General features: G+C 42.4%; 1 protein-coding gene across 1 annotated transcript in view; it reads right to left on the bottom strand.

The window, feature by feature from the left end:
* Positions 1-19537: 19537 nt before the first annotated feature.
* Positions 19538-27565, bottom strand: part of NETO2 (neuropilin and tolloid like 2) — a 35326-nt gene continuing 27298 nt past the window's right edge. The window contains exons 7-9 of the mRNA XM_072117172.1: positions 24941-25169; positions 24474-24587; positions 19538-20546 (exon numbers count right to left, since the gene is read on the bottom strand). Of these exons, the coding sequence (XP_071973273.1) occupies positions 19966-20546; positions 24474-24587; positions 24941-25169 (924 nt within the window). The 3' untranslated portion in view covers positions 19538-19965. The remainder of the gene's footprint in view (positions 20547-24473; positions 24588-24940; positions 25170-27565) is intronic.

Genomic DNA, 27565 nt, shown 5'->3' with positions numbered 1-27565 from the left:
TCATCCACAGCTTCCGCTGACGTCACAGGGAGGGGAGATCAGCGCATGTGCCAGAGCCTGAGGGACAGTGCAGGATGGGTGATGTGTGGTAATATACAGTCTAGGAGGGGTGGTGTGTGGTAATATACAGTGCAGGAAGAGTGTTGTGTGGTGTTATACAGTGCAGGATTGGTGGTGTGTGGTGATATACAGTGCAGGTTAGGTGATGTGTTGTAATACACAGTGCATGAAAGGTGATATGTGGAAGTATACAGTGCAGAAGGGGTAATGTGTGGTAATATACAGTGCAGGAAGCGTAGTGTGTGGTAATAAACAGTGCAGGAAGGATGGTGTGTAGTGATAAACAGCATAGAAAGGGTAATGTGTGGTAATATACAGTGTAGGAAGGGTGGTGTGTGGTAATATACAGCACATTGGAACTTCCAATGTTCCTTGAATAGCTCACAGCACAGTGGGCTGAAGGCTCTCCTTTTCTTAGCAAAATAAGCAGTCTGCAAACAGTAAGACTCTAGCAATTTTTATCAAGAGAAGTTCCCTTATTTTGTGGTATGAGCCCTCTTGTTCTTATTAATCTAAGTATTTTGCAATGGCTTGGACTGGGTGGTACTTTTTCCTTGCCAATTGAGAAGAAGGGCTCATGAGCTCTTGGAGGACCAATTATGCAATTATGTGAGAACATTTTACTTGGAACAGGCCCCTTAGCCCCAGTTATCGCAGCAGAACTTTGGCAAACGTGATGTAATTGGGGGCGCACTATTGCTTTGGGTAATGCTAGATGCTAGATTGGGTATGCTAGATTCTCAAATTTCTGCCTGTCTGTGGACACAATGGGGCACATTTACTTACCCGGTCCTGTCGCGATCCCCGATCCGCAATGTCCAACAAGGATGAAATCCGGCGCGATTCACCAAGATTGTGCGCCCGAGATCCTGCATGTGTCGGTGCAATTCACCTTCTTCTTCCCGGTGTATGTGAGTGCATGTCTTGCGACACAATTTAACATGTTAAATTCCGAATCCGTCAGATCGTCCGACGGCCTGTCCCCCAATTTGTGTCGCGTGAAAGCCGCTGCGCCAAAATCCGATCACGTGCAACAAAAAGCCCTTCTAAATGCAGCACACATCGGAAATCGTCGGATATCCGCGGACCTTTAGTAAATGAGTTCCATTGTCTTGGATACTAGGTTCAATCTTTTTGGACACCTTTTTTATTTGTCTTTTGTAGTTAATAGGAGGTTTAGCCACAGGTTGAGAGCTGGCCTCAGACAGAGGGGCTCTGGGTGGCGTTGTAAGAGCCCCTCTTTTCTGCAGATTCACAGACTATTACACTGTGCCCCCCAACTTGTACAGTTAACCCCCTCCCCATTTGGGCTCCTTAGTAAAATTTTCAAAAGTTGATAGTAGATGGATGGAGGCCATGGATAATAAGTATAATCAGATTAATTCAGTCACAATGCCTGGATCTATAAGTAAGTGTAGCTGGTTTATTATGCTTGAGTTTGATAGCAGATTAAAAAAGAAATTTAGAACAAAGTTAATTAAATTTATATTTTAAAAAAGTTTTGAAAGGTGAGTTTTTAGAGGTGAATTAAGATTTCAAACATTCTTTGATCTATAGAAGAGTGGTTGAGCTTTAATGTAATTTCTAATAAATAATGATAAAACAACCCTTTCCCCATAAGTATATATAAATTGAATAAAATAATATAGGAAAAAATTCACAGTGGGCATTGCCACAGCTGTAGCAACCTTGGCAAGAGCATATCGGGGCGAATTTACTTACCCGGTCACTGGAGTTCACAGATTGTGCATTGTCTGTCTATAATGCTGCATGTGGTGATTCACCAGAAATTATAAATGTGTCATCAACATATGTCAAAAATTGTCCAATTTAGGTACATTAAAATGTGGAATGAAAAAGGAGAATTTATTACGAGGGTACTGTTGACCCAGGTTGTAACATGATAGATTTGGTATGCAATATAACACAAAGGAGTTTATTTACTAAGGGTCCGCGGCCGCACTTTTTTTCCAAGGTTTTCGGGATTTGCATCACTGTGACAGTGTCTGTGCCTTTCATGCGACAGAAATCTGGATGCGGACTGTCGGATGATCCAACTGATTTGGACTGAGAACAGGATTTAACTTTCAAATTGTGTCGCAAGATCGAGCACCACAAAGAAGAAGGTGAACTCCGGCGGACCTGAGCGGGGAAGTGACACATGCAGGATATCGGGCTAATGATTGTAGTGACAGAGTGCGTTCCGGTCGGACAATGCACTTTTGGTGGAAGGCGTCAGGATGGGTTAGTAATTGTGCCCCATAGACTTTGGTTTGTTTGAAAACAAAGTTCCTACTAGTTAGGATACATTTATGCATGTCACGGCGCAAATTAAATATACCCTCTACAGTTGTGGGTAATTCAACTCCAAAAAAGTGTGAATGTGTCTGGACATGTTGGAATGGGTGGGTGAATGTGTCTGGGCATGTTGAGATGAGGTGGTGATGGCTATGTTTGTGAATATTTTATTAGCATTTTAGCATTTCAGCACTATGGCCAAGAGATTAAGGTGCTGGACTTCATGGATTCATTGGATGTATATCCACGTGGGCTCAAACCACCAGCTGGTAATGTTTTTCTTTGGAACTAAACTGCTGATAAAATATGATCTTACAACAGCAGCTCCCTGTTATCCTAATCACATTACAGATCTTACTAGGAGTGAGGGAAGTAGAGGGAACATATGCCAGAGGACAGGCCATAGCTAAGGGGTGAAGAACCTATCCCTTTTATAGAAGGAACTGTTTTTGGTGAAAGCTATAGACGCTATTCTACTACTGGTTAACATTACTGGCTTAACCGGTTAAACAGAAGTAATATCACAGTCTGTAATGTTAGTAAATACACCAACCCTTTTATGTCATAACATAGTTAATTTCAGTCCAAGATATTATTATTATTATAAAGAATTATTATTAAAAATAACTAGCACTACATTATGTGCCTTTTAGATTGTTGGGGCCACTTGGATGGTTAATATATTGGGAACCAGTGGTTTGGGTAAACAGTTAAAGGGTGAGGCTTAAAATATGCAAATTAGCTGACTACAAGTCTATGAGGGCTTTTAATGTGTATAGACTGGCATAAAGATATTGGTGATAATTTTGTTTATTACATGAGCCAATGACTATTTTTATTGATTCTACCCAGTCTTCTAAATCTTCCTAATTTCATAGGCATATTAATAATAATTCATGGCTGTACTGATGCATTTGTCTCCACGCAGATGTCAGTTTCAGAGTAAGCTGCATAGTAACCAAATATGTGAAAAGGATTTGTTTACTTATTAAATCTTCACTATAATATAAGGGTGATGGTTCCTGCTCAATAAATCATCCATTTTATGGAACTTTTACTGGGAAATTTACCAAAAGCAGAAAAGGGGAGATTAATCAACTGAAGAAAATGATCTGATAGGTGACATTTTGCAAAACAGCACTTTGGCTTGATATATTGAATTGCACAAATTCCTCTGTTTTCCATCAGTTTTGTTTTCTCAAACAGTAAAGGTTTTTTCATAAATCTTATTTTCCACAACACTGAATTAACAACAGACTACTTGCATGCCATTTCGAAGGGTCCATGCCCACTGTCAGGATTCTGTGCATATTTTGTCTGGAGAATTTTGTACCCTAAAGGAGTTATTTATTATACGCCAGCATGTATGTGCATGTATGATATCCCCTCCGCCGCTGCCGGATACATTAATAGGCTTAGGCCTCTTGGTGTAACCAGTGGGTGGCTGCGCAGTGCTTTATTTCTATTCCAGGTCCTACCTGCTGGCTGCAGCGCGGGGTCAGGAATGCCAGAGCTGGCACACTCCCCCACCAGCCACGTTCACCTTCACGCTCCCCTCTTTGCATAGAGGTGGTGGAAAGGAGAAAATAATCACAAGTGCTAGCGATACACTAGCATTCGTGATTATTATAGGGTTCTACGGCACTTTTGTGGCATTGAAGTCGTGATAAATACCCCCTTAAATGTCAAGTGACTCATATTCCCATTGATGTTATATATATATATATATATATATATATATATATATATATATATATATATAATTCTCATTTCAATATCAATTATCCCTGAGGATTTCTGATGTGTACAGATTGGTGCAGATTTGTTATGAATTATGTTTCAAGCAATGTAATGTTTACTATGGCATCTACAGGCACTTTTATGCCTGTCACATGTGCTCAGCTTGAACCCACAGCTAAATGCAGTTGACACAATGGGGCTCATTTATTAAGGGTCGCGCTGCTAATTTTCGTCTGTGCGCCTTTTTCGGGGATTACACAGCTTGCACAGGTATTTAACAAGTGTCTGCGTTGCGATTTTGTACTGTTACTGTATCAAAGGCCACTGAACGGCATCCCAGCAACACGGAGCAATTAAATAATTCCACAAGTATTACTGTTGTTATCACCATGATTAGTATGTGTGCGGGACATTATGAGGTATAGATAAGGTAAGATAAGGTAAGATATTATCATTTAAAGATTTTGAGGTATAAATGTGTCGTGAAACACTGGGTCTTAAAAGAACATTAAAACACACCTAGCTTTCCCCATGTTATCACAGGCATGGGGGCTAGGGGGAATGTTGCAATGTAACTTAGCTAAAAGTGTCACCATACAAGTTGTCATTATTTGGGGCTCCCCAGCAGATGGATAGATTGTTTATTATTGTTTCTCCAGGTACCATACTTATAAAGCCACATAATGTATTAAAGGGAACCTACCACCCCGATTCTACCTATAAAGGTAGAAGGGGTGGTAGGTGGATGGATGGGACATGAGGATAGCCCTTTTTTGGGCTAATCCTCACGTCCCGGGTGTCTTTTAGAAAACTTTATTGTTGCTATATGCTAATTTTTTTATGCAGCTACTGGGGCGTGGAGTAGCCGGACATGAGGCTACTAGTCGCGGCTACTCCACGCCCCAGTAGCCACGTTACTCCGCCTACCAGATAATCTTCGGCGCGCAGCTCCTGGTAGCTGGTAGTTGTATAGGTCATATGCTTCAGGAAGCTTTCTCCCTTAAGAATAGGGTAATTGGGTTAGCAAATTCAAATTTGTTTTTTGAGTGATCTTCGGGTGATCTGACCCTTTAGGCTTCCTGCACATGAACATGCTCCATGGAAATAGAGGGTGAGGAGCATGACTGAGTTGCCTGGCTTGTTAGCTCTTGTAGCTGAGGCTTGTGACTGTTTGAATCTTACCTAGATGGTTTTTATTGACATATAAGAAAGAAAGCTTTGTTGTGTGTAGCTGTCCAAGCAAACCTCTTGGCACAAAGAGTTAAAAATTGTAAATATATGCCTTTTAGTAAAATCACTTAAATAAAAGTTGCTACAGTTGCCTGTAGGATTTAAGAACAGGAGGCCTTAGTTTTCTGAAGTATTTAATTTGACAAGAAATGCGCAGTTATCCATTAAAGGGGTATTCCCATTACAACAAATTGTGTTATTGGGAATGTTCTGTGGGCGGAAATGCCTTGTTGATGCCAGAGGTCAGAGGAGAATGGGCAGACTGGTTTGAGCTGATAGAAAGGCAACAGTGACTCAAATCGCCACCCGTTACAACCAAGGTAAGCAGAAGAGCATCTCTGAACGCACAGTACGTCAAACTTTGAGGCAGATGGGCTACAGCAGCAGAAGACCACACCGGGTGCCACTCTTTTCAGCTAAGAACAGGAAACTGAGGCTACAATTTGCACTAGCTCATTGAAATTGGACAGTAGAAGATTGGAAAAACGTTGCCTGGTCTGATGAGTCTCGATTTCTGCTGCGACATTCGGATGGTAGGGTCAGAATTTGGCGTCAACAACATGAAAGCATGGATCCATCCTGCCTTGTATCAACAGTTCAGGCTGGTGGTGGTGGTGTCATGGTGTGGGGAATATTTTCTTGGCACTCTTTGGGCCCCTTGGTACCAATTGAGCATCGTTGCAATGCCACAGCCTACCTGAGTATTGTTGCTGACCATGTCCATCCCTTTATGACCACAATGTACCCAACATCTGATGGCTACTTTCAGCAGGATAATGCGCCATGTCATAAAGCTGGACATCTCAGACTGGTTTCTTGAACATGACAATGAGTTCACTGTACTCAAATGGCCTCCACAGTCACCAGATCTCAATCCAATAGAGCTTTTTTGGGATGTGGTGGAACGGGAGATTCGCCTCATGGATGTGCAGCCGACAAATCTGCGGCAAGTGTGTGATGCCATCATGTCAATATGGACCAAAATCTCTGAGGAATGCTTCCAGCACCTTGTTGAATCTATGCCACGAAGAATTGAAGCAGTTCTGAAGGCAAAAGAGGGTCCAACTCGTTACTAGCATGGTGTACCTAATAAAGTGTCCGGTGAGTGTATGTTTACTTCCAGTGGACAGAAATCTGACCATGGTCACACAGGTGCACAGCTCGTTATATCACACAGCTCTGATTACTTTCTGTGACACTAACGAGCTGTGCACTTGTGTGACCATGGTCAGATTTCTGTCCACTGGAAGTAAACATAGAAGCTTTCTACATAAGGGCAGAAAACAGAGATCTAGAAAATTGTGAGAAATTGATACAGAAAGTATATTGGGAAATTGTATTATTTTTCATCATATAAACAATAACATTAATTTGCCGAAGTGGGTATATTGCTTTAAATGTGTACAATACATGTTTAATTGCAAATGGAGTAAAATAGCTCCTACCTTTTTTGATATATGTATGTCACATTTCTGTTATGGATGTATGAGTATGTTTCCAAACTCATCAGAACAGCTGAGAATAGTCTGATTCCATAGCTGTTAACAAACTTGTGCATGAATATTGCGTTAACATATGCGCTATGTTAATGCAATGATAACAGCTATGTAATCAGGCATGTGTTACTGCCATGTGTGATTCCACCCTGAAATCTCTCCAGAAGACCGCTTCTCTGAGAGGACCCCCTACCTAAAAAGGTTTTATTCAATCACTGATTTTTTTTTTAAGATTGCCATTATACTCTATGGAAACTACCTTCATTCCGCAGACCACCCCTTTCCTGTGCAAAGGGATCAGCTCCAAGCGGTTGCACTGTATATACACTGTGCTGTATCTGCAGGATCTGTTCCATTTATTTGTGCATTCAAACTTTCATACATACACATTTCTACTATATTGAAACACAAACAGCTCTGCTACATACCATTCCTGGTATGTAATCAGATGACCTTAAGCATGTGATCAGTTACATGCTTATGACATCACTGCAGGTCCTGGAGCTTGTTGATATTCTCCTTCTTATGATTAGTGATGGGAATTACGGCTCTTTTCAGTGAGATGGCTCATTAGGCTCCACTCACTAAGAAGAGCCAGCTCTTCTGGCTTTTGAACGGCTCCCTATTACATGTATAATAGGGAGCTGCAGTCCAGACAGTATCCTCACTCCACACCATTTATTACACGATTTTTATAAGGGGCATGGTGAACCAGTTAGGGGTGGGGTTAAGTAAGTCATCGGCTCACTGAGGGGAGCAAGCTCCTGTCGTTTGCGTAAAAGACCTGGCTCTTAGAGCCGGCTCGTTCACAAATGACACATCTCTACTGGTGATCATGAGCGTACAAAAGTGCTAGTAAGCCCTCCCAACAACATCCACCTACCCTCCTCTCCTCTATCTATCTACAGATTCTAGCTGGGGAGCAAAAAAAAAGAGAAGTAAAATGGAAAAAGTCTACCAGCATAAAGGCTTTAAAGGTTTTACTCTCATCTGGGCATTCAAATTTCATTTAATTAATCTGCCATATACATACATATTTTCAATTGCATGTAATTAAAAATGTACCAGTGTGCCGGCAATTTCCCATAAATGTAGCCATGTGGCCCTTTAAAAACAAGATAGCTGTCCTCATATATGGCCAGCCCTGTACCCTGGCAGCAGGGGCCAGACATGCGCTATTGAGTCCTGTCTGACCACTTGGATTCAGCATTTATTACCACAGGACGGCTGTAGGACAGGCAGCAACTCCTGGCCATTTCATGTAAAAACTATTTGTTTCTTTATGCAATCTCTCCAACAGTGGTGGTTATACCCAAGGACAGCTGTTTTGTTTCTAAGGGACAACATGGCTACATTTATTGGAAATTATCTTAACACAGGTACATTTTTTTATAACATCCAATTGAAGAATTGTGTATATATGGCAGGTTAGTTTCATTAAATGTCAATGGCCAGATGGGAATACCACTTTAAGCAATAAGAGGGTATTTGGAATAAATGTGTTTGTCTTTGCAGAAGCTAATTGTATTATTATTATTATTTTATTTAATTTTATTTTATCATTAGACTAACAGAACAGTTGAGGAAACAGAAACGAGATTAAGAAATGTTTCCTGGTGCTAAAATGAAAGACAAATATGGACTCCTAAGATTGTTCTTGTACAACTTGTAATATGCTATAAGTAGTTAGTTAGGGGTTTAAAAGGGTTTAAGATTTTTTTTAGTATATGACTCTGGAGGTTGGTACTCACCTCTCTCAGCATTCCTGTTTGGAGGCTGGCAGTGACAACATGTAGACAGTGTTTGCGCTGTTATAGCAGCAGTTACATGCTGTAGCAGGTGCTCGGCTTTTGACACCGCATCACTGTTTGCCTCTCTGTACAAACAAAAGCCGTCATGGGAAGCATTACAGTACATTTTTTAATCCCTTTAATTTTTGAGACAGTAAATTAAATAAGTGAAAAATACATGAAAAAAAAAAAAAACATGCTATGGAACACATTTATGATCTGATGCTGCCCCCATAACCCAGCATGTGTCAGATTTATCAGGAGGTTCCTGATAAATCCCAGCATCCGGGGACCTGTTCTACGCCAGGTCTGAACTGGCATAGAATTGCACCATAGCCTGCACTTGACTGGGCGCTGCCACCTCTTCCGTCTGGCAAATGGGCAGAGAAGTTGCGCCAGGAATTGCGACTAAATCACGGCTTATCTGCCTGTTTTCAGGCATACAAGCTGTGATAAATGTGGCTCTCTATGTTCACGTTATATTATAACAGCATGGTCAATGGTCAGACTGTATGCATGGTGGTATAACACAAGCATTTCATGGTATCTGCAGTAGTAGGTTACATCACAGCAGGATATTAGACAGAAAGCATTATGTGGTTAGTCTATTTACTGTTATTTACAAGCTCTAATCAATAGTTTATTGTTGGAATACAGAATAAGGCGGATGGTTAAAATGCAGTTGAGGTTTACTTTTCTCCATTGACATAGATGTATTGTCCTTCTGAAAATGCAAAGAAAGAATTTCATCACAGACTGTGACTCAAACTGGAACCAATATAAAAAAGTAGAATCATTTGTCTTGGTGCAACCATTGCCCTCAATCTCTGTCTGGAAAAGTTCTCATTGATAAATCTCAGGAGGTAATTTACTAGGAGTTTCTGAGCGGAGATATTTGATGAATAACCCAAAGTGTTTGAATTTATTTAAATATCTCTGGATGATTCTCTTGGCTAAATATAAGATGCTTGATTAAATCTCTAAATCTTGCTACTGCAAGATAATATTTATTTATTTTTCTTTTATATTAACTTTTTTTTAAATTATCTGAAAGAAAACTTCAAAGATATAGACTCTTGTGACTGTGTTGTACATGACAGCAGTGTACGAGAGAATGTGAGAATTTGATTTACCGGTAATTGGAGAAGGGAAAAGAAAGGAAATAGATGTGGGTAGAAGTGTCTGTACCACATATGTTTTGCACGCGACTGTTTTGTAGTGAGGCTGCACTAGGCATCATGCAACACAAATTTCTGCACTGAAATGGGCGTTCTGGTGCTCAGACCGTGCACCACATTTATCATGCAGAGTCCGACAGAAATGTGTGCATGCCCTATGTCAGTGGTGGCGAATCTATGGCATGGGTGCCAGAGGTGGCACTCAGAGCCCTTTCTGTGGGTACTCAGGCCATCCACCAATTTCACCAAACAGGACCAAATCCACCAAATCTTCCTGCAGTCCCAAGCAACTTAAGGGATGCTTCTCTCAGCGCTATTTAAAGCAACACTTCATTGGCTGTTTGAAACTGCGGGAAAAGTGGGATGGTGTTGACAGAACTGCATTGTCTTTGGAGGTCATCCTGCTGACCCAACATTCTTCCTCAAGAGAAGCTACAATGATGGTCTGAACTTATTTGCCCACCTTCTTTCAACTGCATTGGTGACCTTATGAGAGCCAATACCATTGAATGTTGGTGAAGAACAGGTAGCAATAAGTTACTGCTTGAAATGCCATGTTGGTACTTCATGGTAAATAAGTGGACTTTGGTTGTAGTTTGAGCACTCGGTCTCTAAAAGGTTCGCCATCACTGCCCTATGTTGAAGGTGCACCAAAATAAAGTAGGTGCAATCTGTCAGAGCAGTGCAGGGGGCGCCAGATTCATGCACAAAGTGGGCCATAATTCATGAATCGGGCGCACTCTGCACACTACACAGGCAAACTGCACATAGTGCATAGTACATAGTGCAGTTCGCGATGTTCTAATAAAATGTGGGTCAATATGTTTAGATACAGAAAAAAATCTCCCATTTCCTACTATCGAGACACCTCTGTATTGGACTTCATGCACATGAATGTGTGCACTTTGCAGGCTAAAAACAAGGGATCCAATGTTTGTCGCCCATTTGTCATCAGCGAGTGAACAATGATCACTCTCCGATGACAATAGGAAAAGGCTGTCCCAGAAGCACATACAAAGAAAAGGGAAAAAACGTCTTGGAAACTGCCCCTAAACACACTTCTATGCATGAGCAATTAGGGGAAGGAAATTTTACTTTAATACCAATAGGATTAAAGCCTCAATATATACGGGAGGGTGTATACAGGGGGAGGCTAAATCAGGGCACCTAATAAATTGTGGGTGCTATGGTATTTTTAGGGGTGTAGTGTGTGAGTGTGCTGCATAAAGCTAAAGACATTTGAATGTGAATTCAGGAGAGAAAAACCATGGCTGGGAGAAATCGTAAAGAAGTCCTCTTCCTGATGGAGCAGATCATCACCTGTAAGATACTACAAAATAGATGTCACTAATGTCTGTATCACTGACTGACTACTAGTGTGTAAGGTAGCGTCATCAGGCACGGGGGTGGGGGGGTGGGGGGGGCAGCATTTTCAAGTTTCACCTCAGACAGCAAAAAGGATTAAATCAGCCCTCTGCCTGTGTACTGTGCAGAGGGCACCAACTGAACAGTGGCATGCCCCCTAATTTGTGTTGCATGGTGGCTAGTGCAGCTGCGCCATAAAAGAGTTGTGTGCAACATAAATGTGGCGCTGACACTTCTTAAATGTAGCAGTTTGCACTAAAAGAACGTTCAAACTTTGACAGAAAACTGGCTCTCGGCCCTAATTAAATGTATTTGTAAGATGCATGTATACTGTATGTGTGTATATACTGCATGTATATCATGTGTATAAACTCCAAATATAAATATGTATTTTCATGTTTTATGCCACTGATGCAGCGTTCATTTGTAGGAAATGCACAGCCAAAAAAAAGTGGCTCTTGAATTTTACCATAGTGCACAGTGGAGGAAGCTAGTAATTAAAGATGAGACGTCTAGCAACTTTTTCAAGTGGGCCAGATGGATCTAGTGTAATGGCGCTTTTAATTGCCACTTAAAGCTTTAATGGGAGTAGTGCTGACTCCCACACTAAAAAATGGCTTGGAAGAAATGTCTAATGAGTAAACTTTAGTCCACAGCTAGCTAATGAAGTTCTGTTTACAATCAAGCAATATACTGCAGAATAAATGTTGGACTGAAAAAAAGAAATCCGGGACAAGAAATATGTTACCTAATACTATTTTTTCTACATTTTTTTTTTCAAAAGGAAAGCAACTAGTAGAGAAAAGACAGGCTGGTTTGGCACATTGCCATGTTAGTTTGGAGACAAAGGTATAGCTATAGGGCAGGGGTGGCGAACCTATGGCACGGGTGCCAGAGGTGGCACTCTGAGCCCTTTCTGTGGGCACCCAGGCCATCACCCCAGCATGAAGTTCACCAGACAGAACTCAAAGAATCTTTGTGCAGAATCTTCCTACAATGATAGATGAATTTGCCCTTTCCTTTCAACTGGGTTGGTGTCCTTGGGAGGCTGAAGGATTGAAAGTTGTCAATGAACCAGGAGAACTGCTTAAATTGCTGCGATGGCACTTTGCAATAAATAAGTGGCTTTTGGTTGAATTTTGGGCACTCAGGCTCTAAAAGGTTCACCATCACTGCTATAGGGGATGCATCAGGTCATGTTCTGGCAGTGCAAGTTCACACACACATTTTTTAGGCAACATACAACCAATGGGAAAGCTGAGCCTGAAAACTACCAACGGAGAACTTTCTAATGCAGATAAAGTTTATAGGGCACATGTACAGTCAGAGGTTGCATTAATGCTTGTACAATTTTACTCCTTCACAAAAAACCCTGTGCTGATGAATCTCCTCCCTCCATGACTTTGGAACAGTACAGGATTGGGCTGTCAGGGTGTCAGCTTGATCGTGATCCTCCTGATTGCCCTGTGTGCAGGATCGCACAGAGCTAAACAGACAGGTTCTTCCCATAGCGGCCGTGGTGTTAGAGGTCATGTGACCGGAGCATTACACTAAATTACTGCATACCTCCCTACTATTGGACTAGAGAAAGAGGGACAAGACTGCCCCCATCTCTCTGCCCCTTGCCCTACCCTCAAGCATAGCATCATATCGACCATAATGGCCTCCACACAGTGTAATGCCCCCTTCCGGTGGCCACAGCTTTCTGTGTTCCTAACCCCCCCCCCCCCCCAGTGGTGTTGCACATCTCCTCTGCATCCTCACATTGTGGCCCCTCCCTCCATTCTCTTCCTATTGTAGCCCCTATCCTTCATCTCTATCATATTGTGGCCTCTGTTCTCAAAACCCCCTCATTTTGTGTCCCCTGTTCTCCATCTCCTTCATATAGTAGCCCCTGTACTCTAACCCCCTCATTTTGTGTCCCCTGTTCTCCATCTCCTTCATATAGTAGCCCCTGTACTCTAACCCCCTCATATTGTGGCCCTGTTCCCCATCCTCTTCATATTGTGACCCCTGTTCTCCTCCTGTTTATGAGTATTAAACAACAAAAAGCCTTATTTGGTTACCTTTCCCTCCTTCCCCCACAGCAGTCCTGATTTCTCTTCTGAAGCTGACTAGGAGGAGGAGGTCAGGGCTAGCCTAGGGGAGGTGGTACCTCCACACATATCTGCTTAAAAGATTAGGCATACATATATGAGGATTCTGGAGGAGGACGGAGGAGTCTGGAAGAGGAGGATTGGGAACACTGCAGGAGGACAGAGGAGTAGCGAGGGGTTTGGAAGAGGACAGAAGGGTCTGAAGGAGGAGGCCAGAGGGGTCTGGAGAGTACAGAGTCGTGGTGAAGAAGACAAACAGGGCTGACAGTTGGGGAAAAAGCACTATGTATAACATAAGAAAATTATATAGGTACTACTTCGTTTGAGGGGATATATAACGGTTCGTTAGTGAGTAAACCATATAAGTATTAGAGGGGGCATAATATAGGCAACGTAATTTGTTGGAGAGGGCTTTATATAAAATTATTGATAAGTGAATCATGTTGCGCCACCATTTACTATTACAGTATTATTTTTTGGGGAGCTATAGTATATAATTAAAATATCAATAAAGTATAATTGCAGTGTCATTTTGGATATATGCAGGTGGCACAATGTGGTTTGTTTATTGGGGGAGGGGGGTGTTTGATATATGGACTGTGGTATTTTTAATTGTACAGTGTGGGGATGTGCTGCTGGGAGCTTTAGACATCAAGGCAATTAGTTGAAAATGTTACAGACATAAGTCATGATAGGGAGAAGTCATCATGCACTTCTGGGCCCAAAGGAAGTCACTTGAGAGGTACCAAAGGTACGGAATACATTACCACACCTGTGTGGTGTTGTATCCATGTCAGTGAGACATCTGCTTCTGTTTATAGTGCGTCGCTCTAGGGTGAGGATGTGGGGTAATTGTCTTCGGTAATTGTAAATGTTTTAACCCTTTAAGGACCTAGCCCTTTTTAATTTTTTCATTTCCATTTTTCACTCCCCACAATCAAAAATCTATAACTTTTTTTTCTTTTACACGTAAAGAGCTCTGTGATGGCTTTTTTTCTGTGTAACAGTTTGCACTTCATAGTAATGGTAGCAAACAGTTCGATTGTGGAGCAGTACAACGAGTGTAATGGATCAAGTCCAATGGTGGGTGCACACCTCCAACAAACCCGATCCACTGGTTTGTAAGGTCAGATATCCAAAAACAATGCAATGAAGCAGCACTCCGGTAAGTATAAAGGTGATTTTTATTCACCCATGGCAAAATAAGGTGCAACGTTTCAGCTCATCCATAGAGCCATTATCAAACATAAATGCTTGATAATGGCTCTATGGATGAGCTGACACGGTGCACCTTATTTTGCCATGGGTGAATAAAAATCACCTTTATACTTACTGGAGTGCTGCCTCATTGCATTTTTTTGGGGATATCATAGTAATGGTATTTATCATTCCATGCTGTGGAATTTGTGCCGTGTTCTTGTTGTCTAGGATTTTACAGCTTTCAATGTGCACCACAAATGACATGTCTTCTTTGATTCTTGATGAAGTTTTCAATGCTACCATTTTTAGGACTGTACGACTTTTTGATCACTTTTAATTTAATTTTTTATATTTTTCAAAATGGCAAAAAAGTGCCATTTTCAAATTGGGGCGCTATTTTCCGTTACAGGGTTAAACGCAGTGAAAAACCATTATTATATTTTGATAGACCAGGCATTTTCAGATGCTGCGATACCTAATGTGTTTCTGATTTTTACTGTTTATTTATATTCATATCAGTTCTAGGGAAAGGGGGGTGATTTGAATTTTTAGGTTTTTATTATAATTTTTTTAAATTCTTTTTTTATTTGAAACTTTTTTTAAATGTTTACTTTTACTATTTTTCAGACCTCGGATAATTTAACCCTAGGTTGTCTGATTGACCCTAGCAGCAAAGACTTACCGGCTATAGAGAGGGCTCAACCCGTGAGCTCTCTCCATGCACCCACAGCCAACCCGTGACGAGCTATTAAGTCACGGGTCATTAAGGGGTTAATCGGTTATTAATTGGTAAAATTGGAGCTCACACTTACATCTCTGACCACAGCTCAGCCCCAAGCTGGAAGCCCAGGAAACTAGGGGTAATTCTTACACCATCCCCAACATTAATGCCCTGACATACCGTATATACTCGTGTATAAGCCGAGTTTTTCAGCACAAAAAATGTGCTGAAAAACCTCATTCTCTCTCTTCTATCTTCACTTGCCGGCAGTCGCGTCTCTGCGATCTGCCGGCGGGTGCACAATATGATGCAGCGGTGTCGCCGCTGATGACGTCATCAGCGGCAACACCGCCACATCGCACTGTGCGGCCGCCGGCAGGTCGCATGGACGCGACTGCCGGCTAGTGAAGAAAGAAAAGAAAAGCCGGCGCCGCCGAGGACCGGGAGCCACCGCCGCCGAGGACCGGGAGCCGCCACTAAGCATCAAAGGTGAGTATCGTCGGAGGGTGAGTATTAAGTTTATTTTTTTACTATTCGCTAGGCATACTGAGGGCAGGCTGTATACTTTTTGTGGCAGGCTGTTTACTTTTTGTGGCAGGCTGTATACTTTTTGGGGCAGGCTGTATACTTCTTGGGGCAGGCTGTATAATACATGGGGGCAGGCTGTATAATACATGGGGCAGGCTGTATAATACATGAGGGCAGGCTGTATACTACATGGGGGCAGGCTGTATTATACATGGGGCAGGCTGTATAATACATGGGGGCAGGCTGATTGTATAATACATGGGACAGGCTGTATACTACACCCTCGGCTTATACTCGAGTCAATAGGTTTTCCCAGTTTTTGGTGGTAAAATTAGGGGTCTTGGCTTATACTCGGGTCGGCTTATACTTGAGTATATACGGTATGTTCACTGTAGCCTCAGTTTACAAACAGAGACCCGAGCAATGGAAGAGAAGGAAGGAAAATTTCTGTATTGCCTCCCCACCAGTACCCAAAAATTAGGGTGGTCCCTTAGAATCAATTTCTCTGGTGGGCCTCCTGCACCCAAGTCCGACACCTGTCTTTGCCAGGCTTGTATGTTTTATTTACATGTGATATTATCATTTACTTATGTATTGCTTCTTATTGTGATTCATTTCTGGCATTGACTGCTAATTACATGTGCACTGCCTTAAATCCCGCACTCAGTCAGAATCAGTTGGATCATCTGACAGCACGCCCCCCAATTTGTGTTGCATGGAAAACCAGCGCAGTTGTGCCAAAATCTGATCGCGTGTGACACAATGCCAGCGCCAACCCCTGTTAAACACCTGTCAAAGGGGTGCAATCCCTGAAAACGTTGGTAAGTCCAACAAAAGTGAGTGCACGGACCCTTAATAAATAAGCCCTGTTTTCGGATAGCACTTTCACATGGCAGTTGTTTACTGCTGGCTCTAATTCTAACAGGGCCTGAAAAATTGCACAATGTTCTCCAACATTTGAAGAAACTGTGCACAAAGATTGCTTCTTCTTTATGGGTAGCAAAGCCATACCTGATGGTATCCATTGTAATGGTAATCTGGGAAGACAGTCTCCATGACACTCCAAAGGGAATCTTTCACTTGTTGGGGTATGGAGATCTTCCTGTCCAGAGATTGGCTTGTTGTGTCCAACTAAGAAAGAAGAAATTCCTGTTGATCCCTTGTATGCACCTGTGCCCATTGAACCACAGGAATTTTAGATGTTATCAGGCCTAACCACTTCCAGACAGAATATAAACAGAAACCAATACTGAAATGGAAAAAAAAATTTCTATTACCTTATAAAAGAATTGAGGTGTTTTAATTGAAAATCACCCTGAATGTGCCATTGGGTTTTTCTCACAAGAAATACAGAGTAGTAGAAACTCTTCTTTTGCTCGTCTGATTGGACTGGAATTAAAACTTCCTTCTGGACCAACTTCAAAACTTTGGATTGCAAGGCCTTGTTCCTAGATCATTATAAAGGAAGGCTTCGAAATTCCAGTCTATACCCTGATCAGATCAAATCTTTTATTCATTCGGAGGAGGATACATTTTCCCAGGCTTGATAGACCCAACTTTTTCTTCCATCCACAGGGAGCCCATTTTTCTTATGCTTTTTCCAGAACGTCATCAAGTACCAGTATCGAATAGCCTGTCACCTTTACATGGCAGGGCACATAAATTGCTCTTGGATCTTGCATCTCCACTGTATGACTTTAGCCATGTTGTTCTTCTGGCTGCATTGGAGAGCGCAGCTGACCTAGCCACCACCTTCACCAGGTACGCTTGCTTACAGGAACTGAACCCAGGATAGTTTCTTGTGGAGTTCCGGGCCACAAGATCATGTCCCAGCTGTTCTAACCAGACATTAAGATTTCTTGCTGGAGGGGTTGCAGCAATACTTGGTCGTAGCATGGCAGTGGAGGTCTCCCATGACTTCTTAGGAAATCCTTCTACTTTTTTATTCATAGGATCTTTTAGTAATCCAGAGTCTTCAAAGCGGAGTGGAGATTTTTATAGAAATTTAGACGTATTCACTTTGGAAATAGTATCACATAACTTTGAATCTTATGTTAATTGCTTAAAGGACACCTGTCATCAGGTCTGTGCCACTAGTCCTGTCACCTCTACCTGTTGGAGCAGCTCACAAGGATCCCATCCCAGCCTTTATCTAGTTATTTCATACATTATTCATTGTAAAATCATCTATTCTTTATTATGTAAATGAGGCTGGTCACATGGTCAGAGGCAGTGATGTCACCCCTGTTACCCCTCCCTTCTCCTCCCCCTGCTCATGTCTGTGTGTAATGTATAGTAAAGCATGGCTAGTGTGTGTGCTGCATCTGCTGACATGCTGCATCCTCCTAATATACAGGTGAGAGACACAGACATCAGCTACACATGAATCTGACATGTTCTGCTGTAACATGGCTGCCTGGAGCTGCTGTATCTCTCCTAAACACACACACATGCACACACAGGCTGCAGGGGGCGTGGCCACCAGCACCAGGAAGCACATCATTATACAGCCTCACATCATTATACAGGCTGTCAGTCAAGCACTGGGGGTGTGGCTGTGCCTCCCACTCATGAATAGAGTGGACAGCTTGAATATGCTAATGCTTCATTGGACATTTCACAGGTCATTTGCATACAGCTTTAGGACCTCATTGCTTAGGTTTACAGGCATGTAGAGGGACAATGAAGGGATAGAGGCAATGCTCTCTAATGGCAGTTTATGAAAATATATTTAGTTTAGGGGGGTTATTTTGCATGACGGGTTCTCTTTAAGCAAGCCTGCATAGCATTCTATGGCAGACCACTGATGGGATCCCCTGTAGCCATGCAGAATAGCAAGAAGCAAGCAATCACACCAGCCTGAGGGATTGGAAACAAAAGGGTGTTTCCTGCCTCAAGGGGAGACAGGGAAGCCGTCCTTTATTTTCCTAAAAGTATTAATTATGCAAATGAATGTAATTTAAAAAAAATATATATATTTATCTATACATTTATGTATACATATATATATATATCTATACATTTTTTATTGCATATTCACCCAGAGAAAAAAGTTGTTTTATGTTATATAGGTGCCACAATAAATACCAAAAAAATGTATTAGAAAAATTGGTGTCAGAAAGGGTTAATACAAAAGGGTTAATAAAAGTTCAACAGTGCTATTTAAAACTATATTTTGTCCTTAAAAAAATAGATCTCAAACAGTTATAGTGACCAGAAAATAAAGAAGTTAAAGGTTTTATAGTCATGTATATAGCTTGTATTGCCGAAAAAAAATGGAAAATAGGTACGGAGATAAGGGTTTAATAAAGCATTGGTGTTCTTGATTCTCTATTTGATTCATTTATTTTGTATGTACACTCTCTTTTTTTATATTGTTTGATTCTATGTATGTAAGTTGTTGTTTTGTATAACAACCTTGAGTGGCACTCCCTGGCTTTTCATCATTCTAATGCAGTGCCTGCACATTTATTCTTTTATTTTCCAACAGAAAGGCAATTACTGGTCTTAAATAAACCACAGGCTCCATGCACATACCTATGCCATGTAAAAAAGGAACTTAGCTTGATCAATTCTTAAGGATAATTGGTTACCATCACTGCCAGTCGGAATGTGAATGTGCCATGTTTTACTATACAACCAGTGATAGGGGCATTAATGGCAATACAGAGCAAAAGCAACACTTTAACACTATAAATATACTTTACTTATTCATTGGAGAGGACAGAAAATTGTTAAAATAAGTTACTCATTCTATTCTATTATGCTGGAGAACAGTTTTCACCCAGAAAAGATTTACCGGTAGAATACAGTGCATGAAAAAGAACTGAAAAGGTCTGTTTCAAGGCTCTTTTTTATTATTCCCGCTCTGGTAGCACCATATGATCCTAGAACATTTGTATCAGAAGGTAAACAAATTTATCTATTTTGTGTAAAAACTTAAAAGGCAAATAACTCCCAAAACAAAAAATCAAACAAATAATTAATCATGACCATTGGTATGAAAATCCCTCCCACTTACCACCCATCATGGCGGGTAATCCTATAAACACAGAGGACTGATATCATGCAAAACACTTAGTTTATTTTTCTGTGATTGCTGCTCAAAAATATAGAGCTTTAATGTACAATATGTAGTTTATTGGAGCCTCGCATTGTTCCCTTGTAGAAAACGCAATGATTATCACAGACCGTCTCAAAAATATATATATATATCGCTTTAGTAGAAGGAATCTGATTTTATTTTTTCATTCTATGAGGCAATTAAAAGTCAATAGACATGGAACCCTGAGCACAATCTTCTCGGCCACGGACATAGATTTCACAAGGGATTTCCTCCATGACACGGTCTTCTATACCTTTATCGGTGCAGTCATGAGACTGCTTGAAAGCATAGGTGCTTTTCTTGAATGTACTATTAAATGTTTTCATCGGCTGTGGTTGGGCAAAGTCGTTGCGGAATGGCAGTTCCATCGAGCTTAGGTTGGTCCTGCTCTGTTTCAGGGTGGCAGTTTGAGACCCACAGTGATGGTCATGAATGCAGCGGGAGGTGGTGGATGAACGTCTTGCCTTTTGGTAGTTTTCCAGTTCTTCTGACAAGTCAGCCAAGTCTGAAGAAATCTCTTTGTCCCTGAGGGAAAAGAGTTCATAGTGTGGGGGGTCAAATACCTCCTGGAAACCGGTTTTGTTGAAGGTGGTCTTTCTAGCCATTATTTTTTTGCGAGGCTGTTTGACTTGCACCAAAATAGAAATGATGAGCAGAACCAAGACAATCCCAGAGGTAATCCCAATAATAGTCCCATGGGTCTTGGTGATTTGCTCAAATAATCCAGTTTCTTTCCTTTCTGTAAGAAAACACAAGATGGAAAATAGATCAGGTAAAACAAAGAAAACAGGGGCGCAACTAGGAGAGGCAAGGTCCCATAGCAGCCCACTGAATGAGGCCCTCTTCCCACTTTATACAATACAAACACATGCGAGTTACATTTATACACTCATGTACAAACATATAGAGCATATTAATCGGTCACTTCTCACCTCACTAAAGTCTTCAACCTCTCTCTCTCTCTTGGTGTTGTCCCTTCTTCTTTCAAGCATGCTGTTGTTACCCCATTACTAAAGAAACCTTCTCTGGACCCATCCAATGCTACTAACTACTGACCAGTTTCTAACCTCCCTTTCATCTCCAAACTCCTGGAACGCTTGGTCTATTCTCGACTAACCCGCTATCTCTCAGCTAACTCCCTCCTTGACCCCCTGCAATCTGGTTTCCGCTCTATGCTCTCCAGTGAAACTGCTCTTTCTAAAGTCTCCAATGATCTTCTCACTGCTAAATCCAAAGGGCACTATTCTCTCCTCATCCTTCTGCATCTATCGGTAGCATTTCATACTGTGGACCCCCAGCTTTGACTATTTGTACTCTGTAGTGTCATATTATATTTGTCCTCTATGATTTGTAAAGTGCTATATCACATGTAGGCGGTCCCCTACTAAAGAACACTCGACTTACATACGACCCCTAGTTACAAACAGACCACCGGATATTGGTAATTTATTGTACTTTAGTCCTAGGCTACAATAAACATTAACAGTTATGACATGTGTCTGTAATGAAGCTTTATTGTTAATATTGATTCTTATGACAACCCAACATTTTTAAAATCCAATTGTCACAGAGACCAAAAAAGTTCTGTCTGGGATTACAATGATAAAATATACAGTTCCAACTTACATACAAATTCAACTTAAGAACAAACCTACAGACCCTATCTTGTATGTAACCCGGGGACTGCCTGTATATGATATATCACATATATGTGATATATATCAGATATATGATACATACATATTATGCTGCACAATGTATATAATGGACTTCCTCCACTCTTTAGGGCAGTGGTGGCGAACCTATGGCACGCGTGCCAGAGAGGGCACGCCGAGCCCTCTCTGTGGGCACGTGGACCATCTCCCCTGCTGTCTATATATAAATCATTAGAACTCCCGGCAGGCAGGAAAAGCTGCTGATCGCCGAGAGCTCCAGTGATCTCTTTCACTGAAGGCTGCGTCTGACCTGCTCTGTGCTCATTAGTGCTGCCTAGAGACACAGCAGCAGGTCAGTGCCCGCCCCTCCACTTCCTCCCCTCCCCCTTCAGCCCGGGAACAGGAGGAGAGTGAGAGAGAACTGCCAGAGCTTACAGCAGCAGCCGGTGCCCGGTGAGTACAGAGGAGTGCAGCTGGAGGCAGGAGCTGCTGTGTGTGTATATGTGACAGGCAGCAGGCAGGCAGCTTTGGGACACTGAACAACTGTAGGTGCTTATTGTTTAGTGTCCCAAACTGCCCTGTATGACAGATGTCTGTGGCCACATATATTCTGCCCCTGGTCCAGTTCTCCTGTCACTGTGCCATGCTGCCAGTGACCCTGGGGTGCACTACACTGCCCTCACTGACAGCATGGCACAGGTGCCCAGAGCTCCAGACCAAGGGCAGTATATATATGTATTTGGCCACAGACATGTGTCATGTGGTGATTTGATGGTAAATTCACCTGCCTGATTGCATGTAGATTTGCTGTTCAGTGCACCCACCCTGCACCCTACAACATACACATTAACCTACATACCCCCTGCCGAATTCAACAATCCTTCATATTGCCACTGGATGGGGGTGGTGATCCTCACTGGATGGGGGTGGTGATCCTCACTGGATGGGGGTGGTGATCCTCACTGTATGGGGGTGGTGATCCTCACTGGATGGGGGTAGTGTTCCTCACTGGATGGGGGTAGTATTCTCTGCTGTACTTGCTCCTGCTTTGCGATATAATTGGTGATGTTGGACTTTCTTTAGTGGTCTGTTTATTATCAGTATGGTGGTATTTATCTTGTTGTACTGGTAATGGTCATCATGTAGCAGTATTATATGTCCCTTATAGAGTGGTATGGTGTGATTTTAGGCTAAATAGACGTGTTGGCACTTTGCGATGATTACATGGACTTTGGTTTGGAGTTTGGGCACTCGGTCTCTAAAAGGTTCGCCATCACTGCTTTAGGGTGTCAAGTCCGATGACTGGGACTCCTGACACTTCTGGCCCCATAGCAGCTGCCATGGCTGCTACCACTGTAGTTACGTCCCCATAACATAATATTACAAGATTTCGTAAATGGTTGTGGCAAACTTGCTAAATAGTGTATGTAGTATGATTAATCAGTGCCAGCTTGCTACTTACATGAGATGCTCTTCTCTGGCTTGAGTCACCTAATAACTATCAATTTACATCAATATTTTGTGCCAAAAAATGGTGCAAGTTATGTGGACTTTACATAAGTTTACAACAAGCCACTTCATGTGGCCTCTAGTCCTCCAGCCTCCTGTCCTCCAGCCTCATCCTGTAGCCTATAGTCCTCCAGACTCCTCCTGTCCTCCAGCCTCATCCTGTAGCCTCTAGTCCTCCAGACTCCTCCTGTCCTCCAGCCTCCTGTCCTCCAGCCTCATCCTGTAGCCTCTAGTTCTCCAGCCTCCTGTCCTTCAGCCTCATCCTGTAGCCTCTAGTCCTCCAGACTCCTCCTGTCATCCAGCCTCCTGTCCTCCAGCCTCACCCTGTAGCCTCTAGTCCTCCAGACTCCTCCTGTCCTTCAGCCTCCTGTCCAATATCCTCCTCCTGTCCCCCAGCCTGCCCCAGCATCCTCCTGTCCTCCACTAGCCCTATGTTCTCAATCCTCCTCCTGTCCTCCAGCCTCCTCCTGTCGCATCTAATTCTCCTGCTCCTCCTGTCCTCCAGCAGCTCCCTGTCTTCTATCCTCCTCCAGTCCCCCAGCCTGCCCCTGTAGCCTCTAGTCCTCCAGCCTCCTCCTGTAGCCTCTAATCCTCCAGCCTCCTCCTGTAGCCTCTAATCCTCCAGACTCCTCCTGTAGCCTCTAGTACTCCAGACTCCTCCTGTAGCCTCTAATCCTCCAGCCTCCTCCTGTAGCCTCTAGTACTCCAGACTCCTCCTGTAGCCTCTAGTACTCCAGACTCCTCCTGTAGCCTCTAATCCTCCAGCCTCCTCCTGGAGCTCCTGTCCTCCAGACTCCTCCTGTAGCCTCTAGTACTCCAGACTCCTCCTGTAGCCTCTAATCCTCCAGCCTCCTCCTGTAGCCCCCTGTGCTCCATCCTCCCCTCGTAGCTTCTAGTACTCAAGCCTCCTCCTGTAGCCTCTAGTACTCCAGTCTCCTCCTGTAGCCTCTAATCCTCCAGCCTCCTCCTGTAGCTCCTGTCCTCCAGCCTCCTCCTGTAGCCCTCTGTGCTTCAGCCTCCCCTCGTAGCTTCTAGTACTCAAGCCTCCTCCTGTAGCCTCTAGTACTCCATGTTCGTGTAAATTTGGCCTTACAATTACCCTTTGTTGAAGAAACATTCTCTGCTCAACCACCCCCTCCTTGCAGGTCAGTACCAATCCCTTCTAACTCCCCCCCCCCCCCCCCCAACTCATCCATCTAGGGTAGTAACAGACTCTTTCATGGAAAACCCTGCAGCTTTGCATGGGACCTCAGGGGGGAGGGGAGGGGACATAAAATGACGTGAGAAGACAGATTTGTGTGCAGAGTAGAGGGTTCTGTTTCTTCTGGAGCCTTTCCATGCTGAACCAAACATTTCCAGGGTAGTCTATATACTTTCAGACAAAGATGTTTAAAGTTGCAGAGCTGAGAGGTGAATGAAGGGAGGATTCTATAACCTTTATTTTTTTCATCAAAGTAGAAAACAGAAAAACATACTTGATGGAGCAGAATGAACATGCTTACCTTTACAGTGATTCTCATCCCAGGGATAGGCACAGTTCTGAATTCCATTACACACCAGGGAGTTGTTAATGCACATGTTACTGTGGCAGAAGAACGTGCTGTCCACACAGGGAGCTGTTATAAGAAGAAGCACATATGGATTATAACTCTTATATTATTTTTGCATTAAAAGTTTCTGAAACTATATGTAACTGAGAAAGTTTTTCCTCTGCTCACTATGACACTTTAAGTTACTTACATCTACCACTAGGGGGAAGCTTAAAGCCTTCACACTTACAGCCGACTTCTGTGTCAAAACTAGCAATATTAATCCTTATGCTATTAGTTCCCTCTAGTGGTAGGTACAAGTATGTAAAAATAATCACATTTATTCAATTTAATAAACAGAACTATAGCAGTAAAGATTATTCTGTACAGAATTGTGGACTTATAAACGATAAATACTGGCAATAATTTTAATCACTTACGTTCTACAAAAGATGTAAAGAGCATTCGGAAACGGCTAAGTCGACTCCCTTCATCTGCCCACATCCGTACTACTCCTGTCCCTGTTTGTAGCATGACGTCGTTGGCCACAGTACTGCAGAATTTGGCCTTTAAGTTTTCTATGGAACTACTTCCATCATACACGGCCACAAAATTCCTCTTGCATTCATTGGAATGTTCCATCTGATAGTCCAGGAACCTCAAGTAAATCTAAAAAGACAAGGATGTATTGGAATATTTAGTATTTACAGATCACAATAGTGACTTGATTTTTACTGCTATTCCGTTCTACACTCACCGGCCACTTTATTAGGTACACCATGCTAGTAACGGGTTGGACCCTCTTTTGCCTTCAGAACTGCCTCAATTCTTTGTGGCATAGATTCAACAAGGTGCTGGAAGCATTCCTCAGAGATTTTGGTCCATATTGACATGATGGCATCACACAGTTGCCGCAGATTTGTCGGCTGCACATCCATGATGCGAATCTCCCGTTCCACCACATCCCAAAGATGCTCTATTGGATTGAGATCTGGTGACTGTGGAGACCATTTGAGTACAGTGAACTCATTGTCATGTTCAAGAAACCAGTCTGAGATGATTCCAGCTTTATGACATGGCGCATTATCCTGCTGAAAGTAGCCATCAGATGTTGGGTACATTGTGGTCATAAAGGGATGGATATGGTCAGCAACAATACTCAGGGAGGCTGTGGCGTTGCAATGATGCTCAATTGGTACCAAGGGGCCCAAAGAGTGCCAAGAAAATATTCCCCACACCATGACACCACCACCACCAGCCTGAACCGTTGATACAAGGCAGGATGGATCCATGCTTTCATGTTGTTGACGCCAAATTCTGACCCTACCATCCGAATGTCGTAGCAGAAATCGAGACTCATCAGACCAGGCAACGTTTTTCCAATCTTCTACTGTCCAATTTCGATGAGCTTGTGAAAATTATAGCCACAGTTTCCTGTTCTTAGCTGAAAGGAGTGGCACTCGGTGTGGTCTTCTGCTGCTGTAGCCCATCTGCCTCAAAGTTCGACTTACTGTGCGTTCAGAGATGCTCTTCTGCCTACCTTGGTTGTAACGGGTGGCGATTTGAGTCACTGTTGCCTTTCTATCAGCTCGAACCAGTCTGCCCATTCTCCTCTAACCTCTGGCATCAACAAGGCATTTCCGCCCACAGAACTGCCGCTCACTGGATGTTTTTTCTTTTTTGGACCATTCTCTGTAAACCCTAGAGATCGTTGTGCGTGAAAATCCCAGTAGATCAGTAGTTTCTGAAATACTCAGACCAGCCCTTCTGGCACCAACAATCATGCCACGTTCAAAGGCACTCAAATCACCTTTCTTCCCCATACTGATGCTTGGTTTGAACTGCAGGAGATTGTCTTGACCATGTCTACATGCCTAAATGCACTGAGTTGCTGCCATGTGATTGGCTGATTAGAAATTAAATGTTAACCAGCAGTTGGACAGGTGTACCTAATAAAGTGGCCGGTGAGTGTATATTAGAGATCAAAATTCTAATGGTTTTTCCTGCAGTCAATACAAATTATAAGAATAGAAGTCTAAAAAAGAGGGGTGTCATAGTCTATAGAAACGGAAGAACACACAATGATATTGTTTATCTATCACAATTGTTATTTATACTTTATCTCCTTAATTAACACTGACCAAATATCATTGCAATTTCTTAGAAACAAGCAAATCATGATTACTGTTGTGTAAAATGGGTTTTTGATGGAGGCATGTTCAGGCTTATTGCCGGGGGCAGCAAGAACCAAAATATGCCACTGGTTGGAATATCAACTTGATGATGACCTGCCACCGTCTTTGAAATTCGGCGCAAATTGGAAATCGCCGTGATACCCGACAGAATTGTGCGATTCGTACCCTTTGTAAATGAGCTCCAATATGTTTTAATGTTCTGACACCAAGAACTTTTCATACTTTCATAAAGACTTGCGTGATGTTTTCATTGCAGCGATTCAGACATTTGGACCCTATTCCATTACGTGGTTCACCGTCGGAAATAACCACTTTAATATATTCATCAATCGGAACTTTTGGGACACTGGGTTACCTAACAAGTTTATTTTTTTTTGTATATTTATATTTATATCAGTTCTAGCGAAACTTTAAAATTTTAGGTTTTTATTTTTTTATTTTTATGTCAACTTTTTTTTTATGCAGCAAACACCCACACTGACTCACCCACATTTCCCGAGGCTGTGCTGTAATAGTTCAGGACGCATTGGCAAGAGGTTAAATCTACGATCAAGGTAAAGCATGATAAACCAGGGATACTTATTCATGGATCCAGGCACTACGACTGTGGTAATTTTCTTATCTGTTATCAACAGCCTCCTTCCTTTTAAAATCAACTTTTAAAAATATGCTAATGGGTCTGAAGGGATGTGAGGGGTGTTACTATAGCCCCTCAGGGCTGCAGATTCACAGGCTGCTACAATGTGCAAGGAACCCTTCCCCTCCCACAGTGTGCTCAAACTTTCTCTCCTCCCTCTGCAGCAGTGAGATTTTATCAGAGGGAGGGGGGAAGTGCTGAGCTGAAACATAGGGGGAGTGGGAGACTAAAAG

The sequence above is a fragment of the Engystomops pustulosus genome, chromosome 7 (assembly GCF_040894005.1).
Source record: "Engystomops pustulosus chromosome 7, aEngPut4.maternal, whole genome shotgun sequence".
NCBI lineage: Eukaryota > Metazoa > Chordata > Amphibia > Anura > Leptodactylidae > Engystomops > Engystomops pustulosus.
This window is presented reverse-complemented; position numbering and strand designations above follow the sequence as displayed.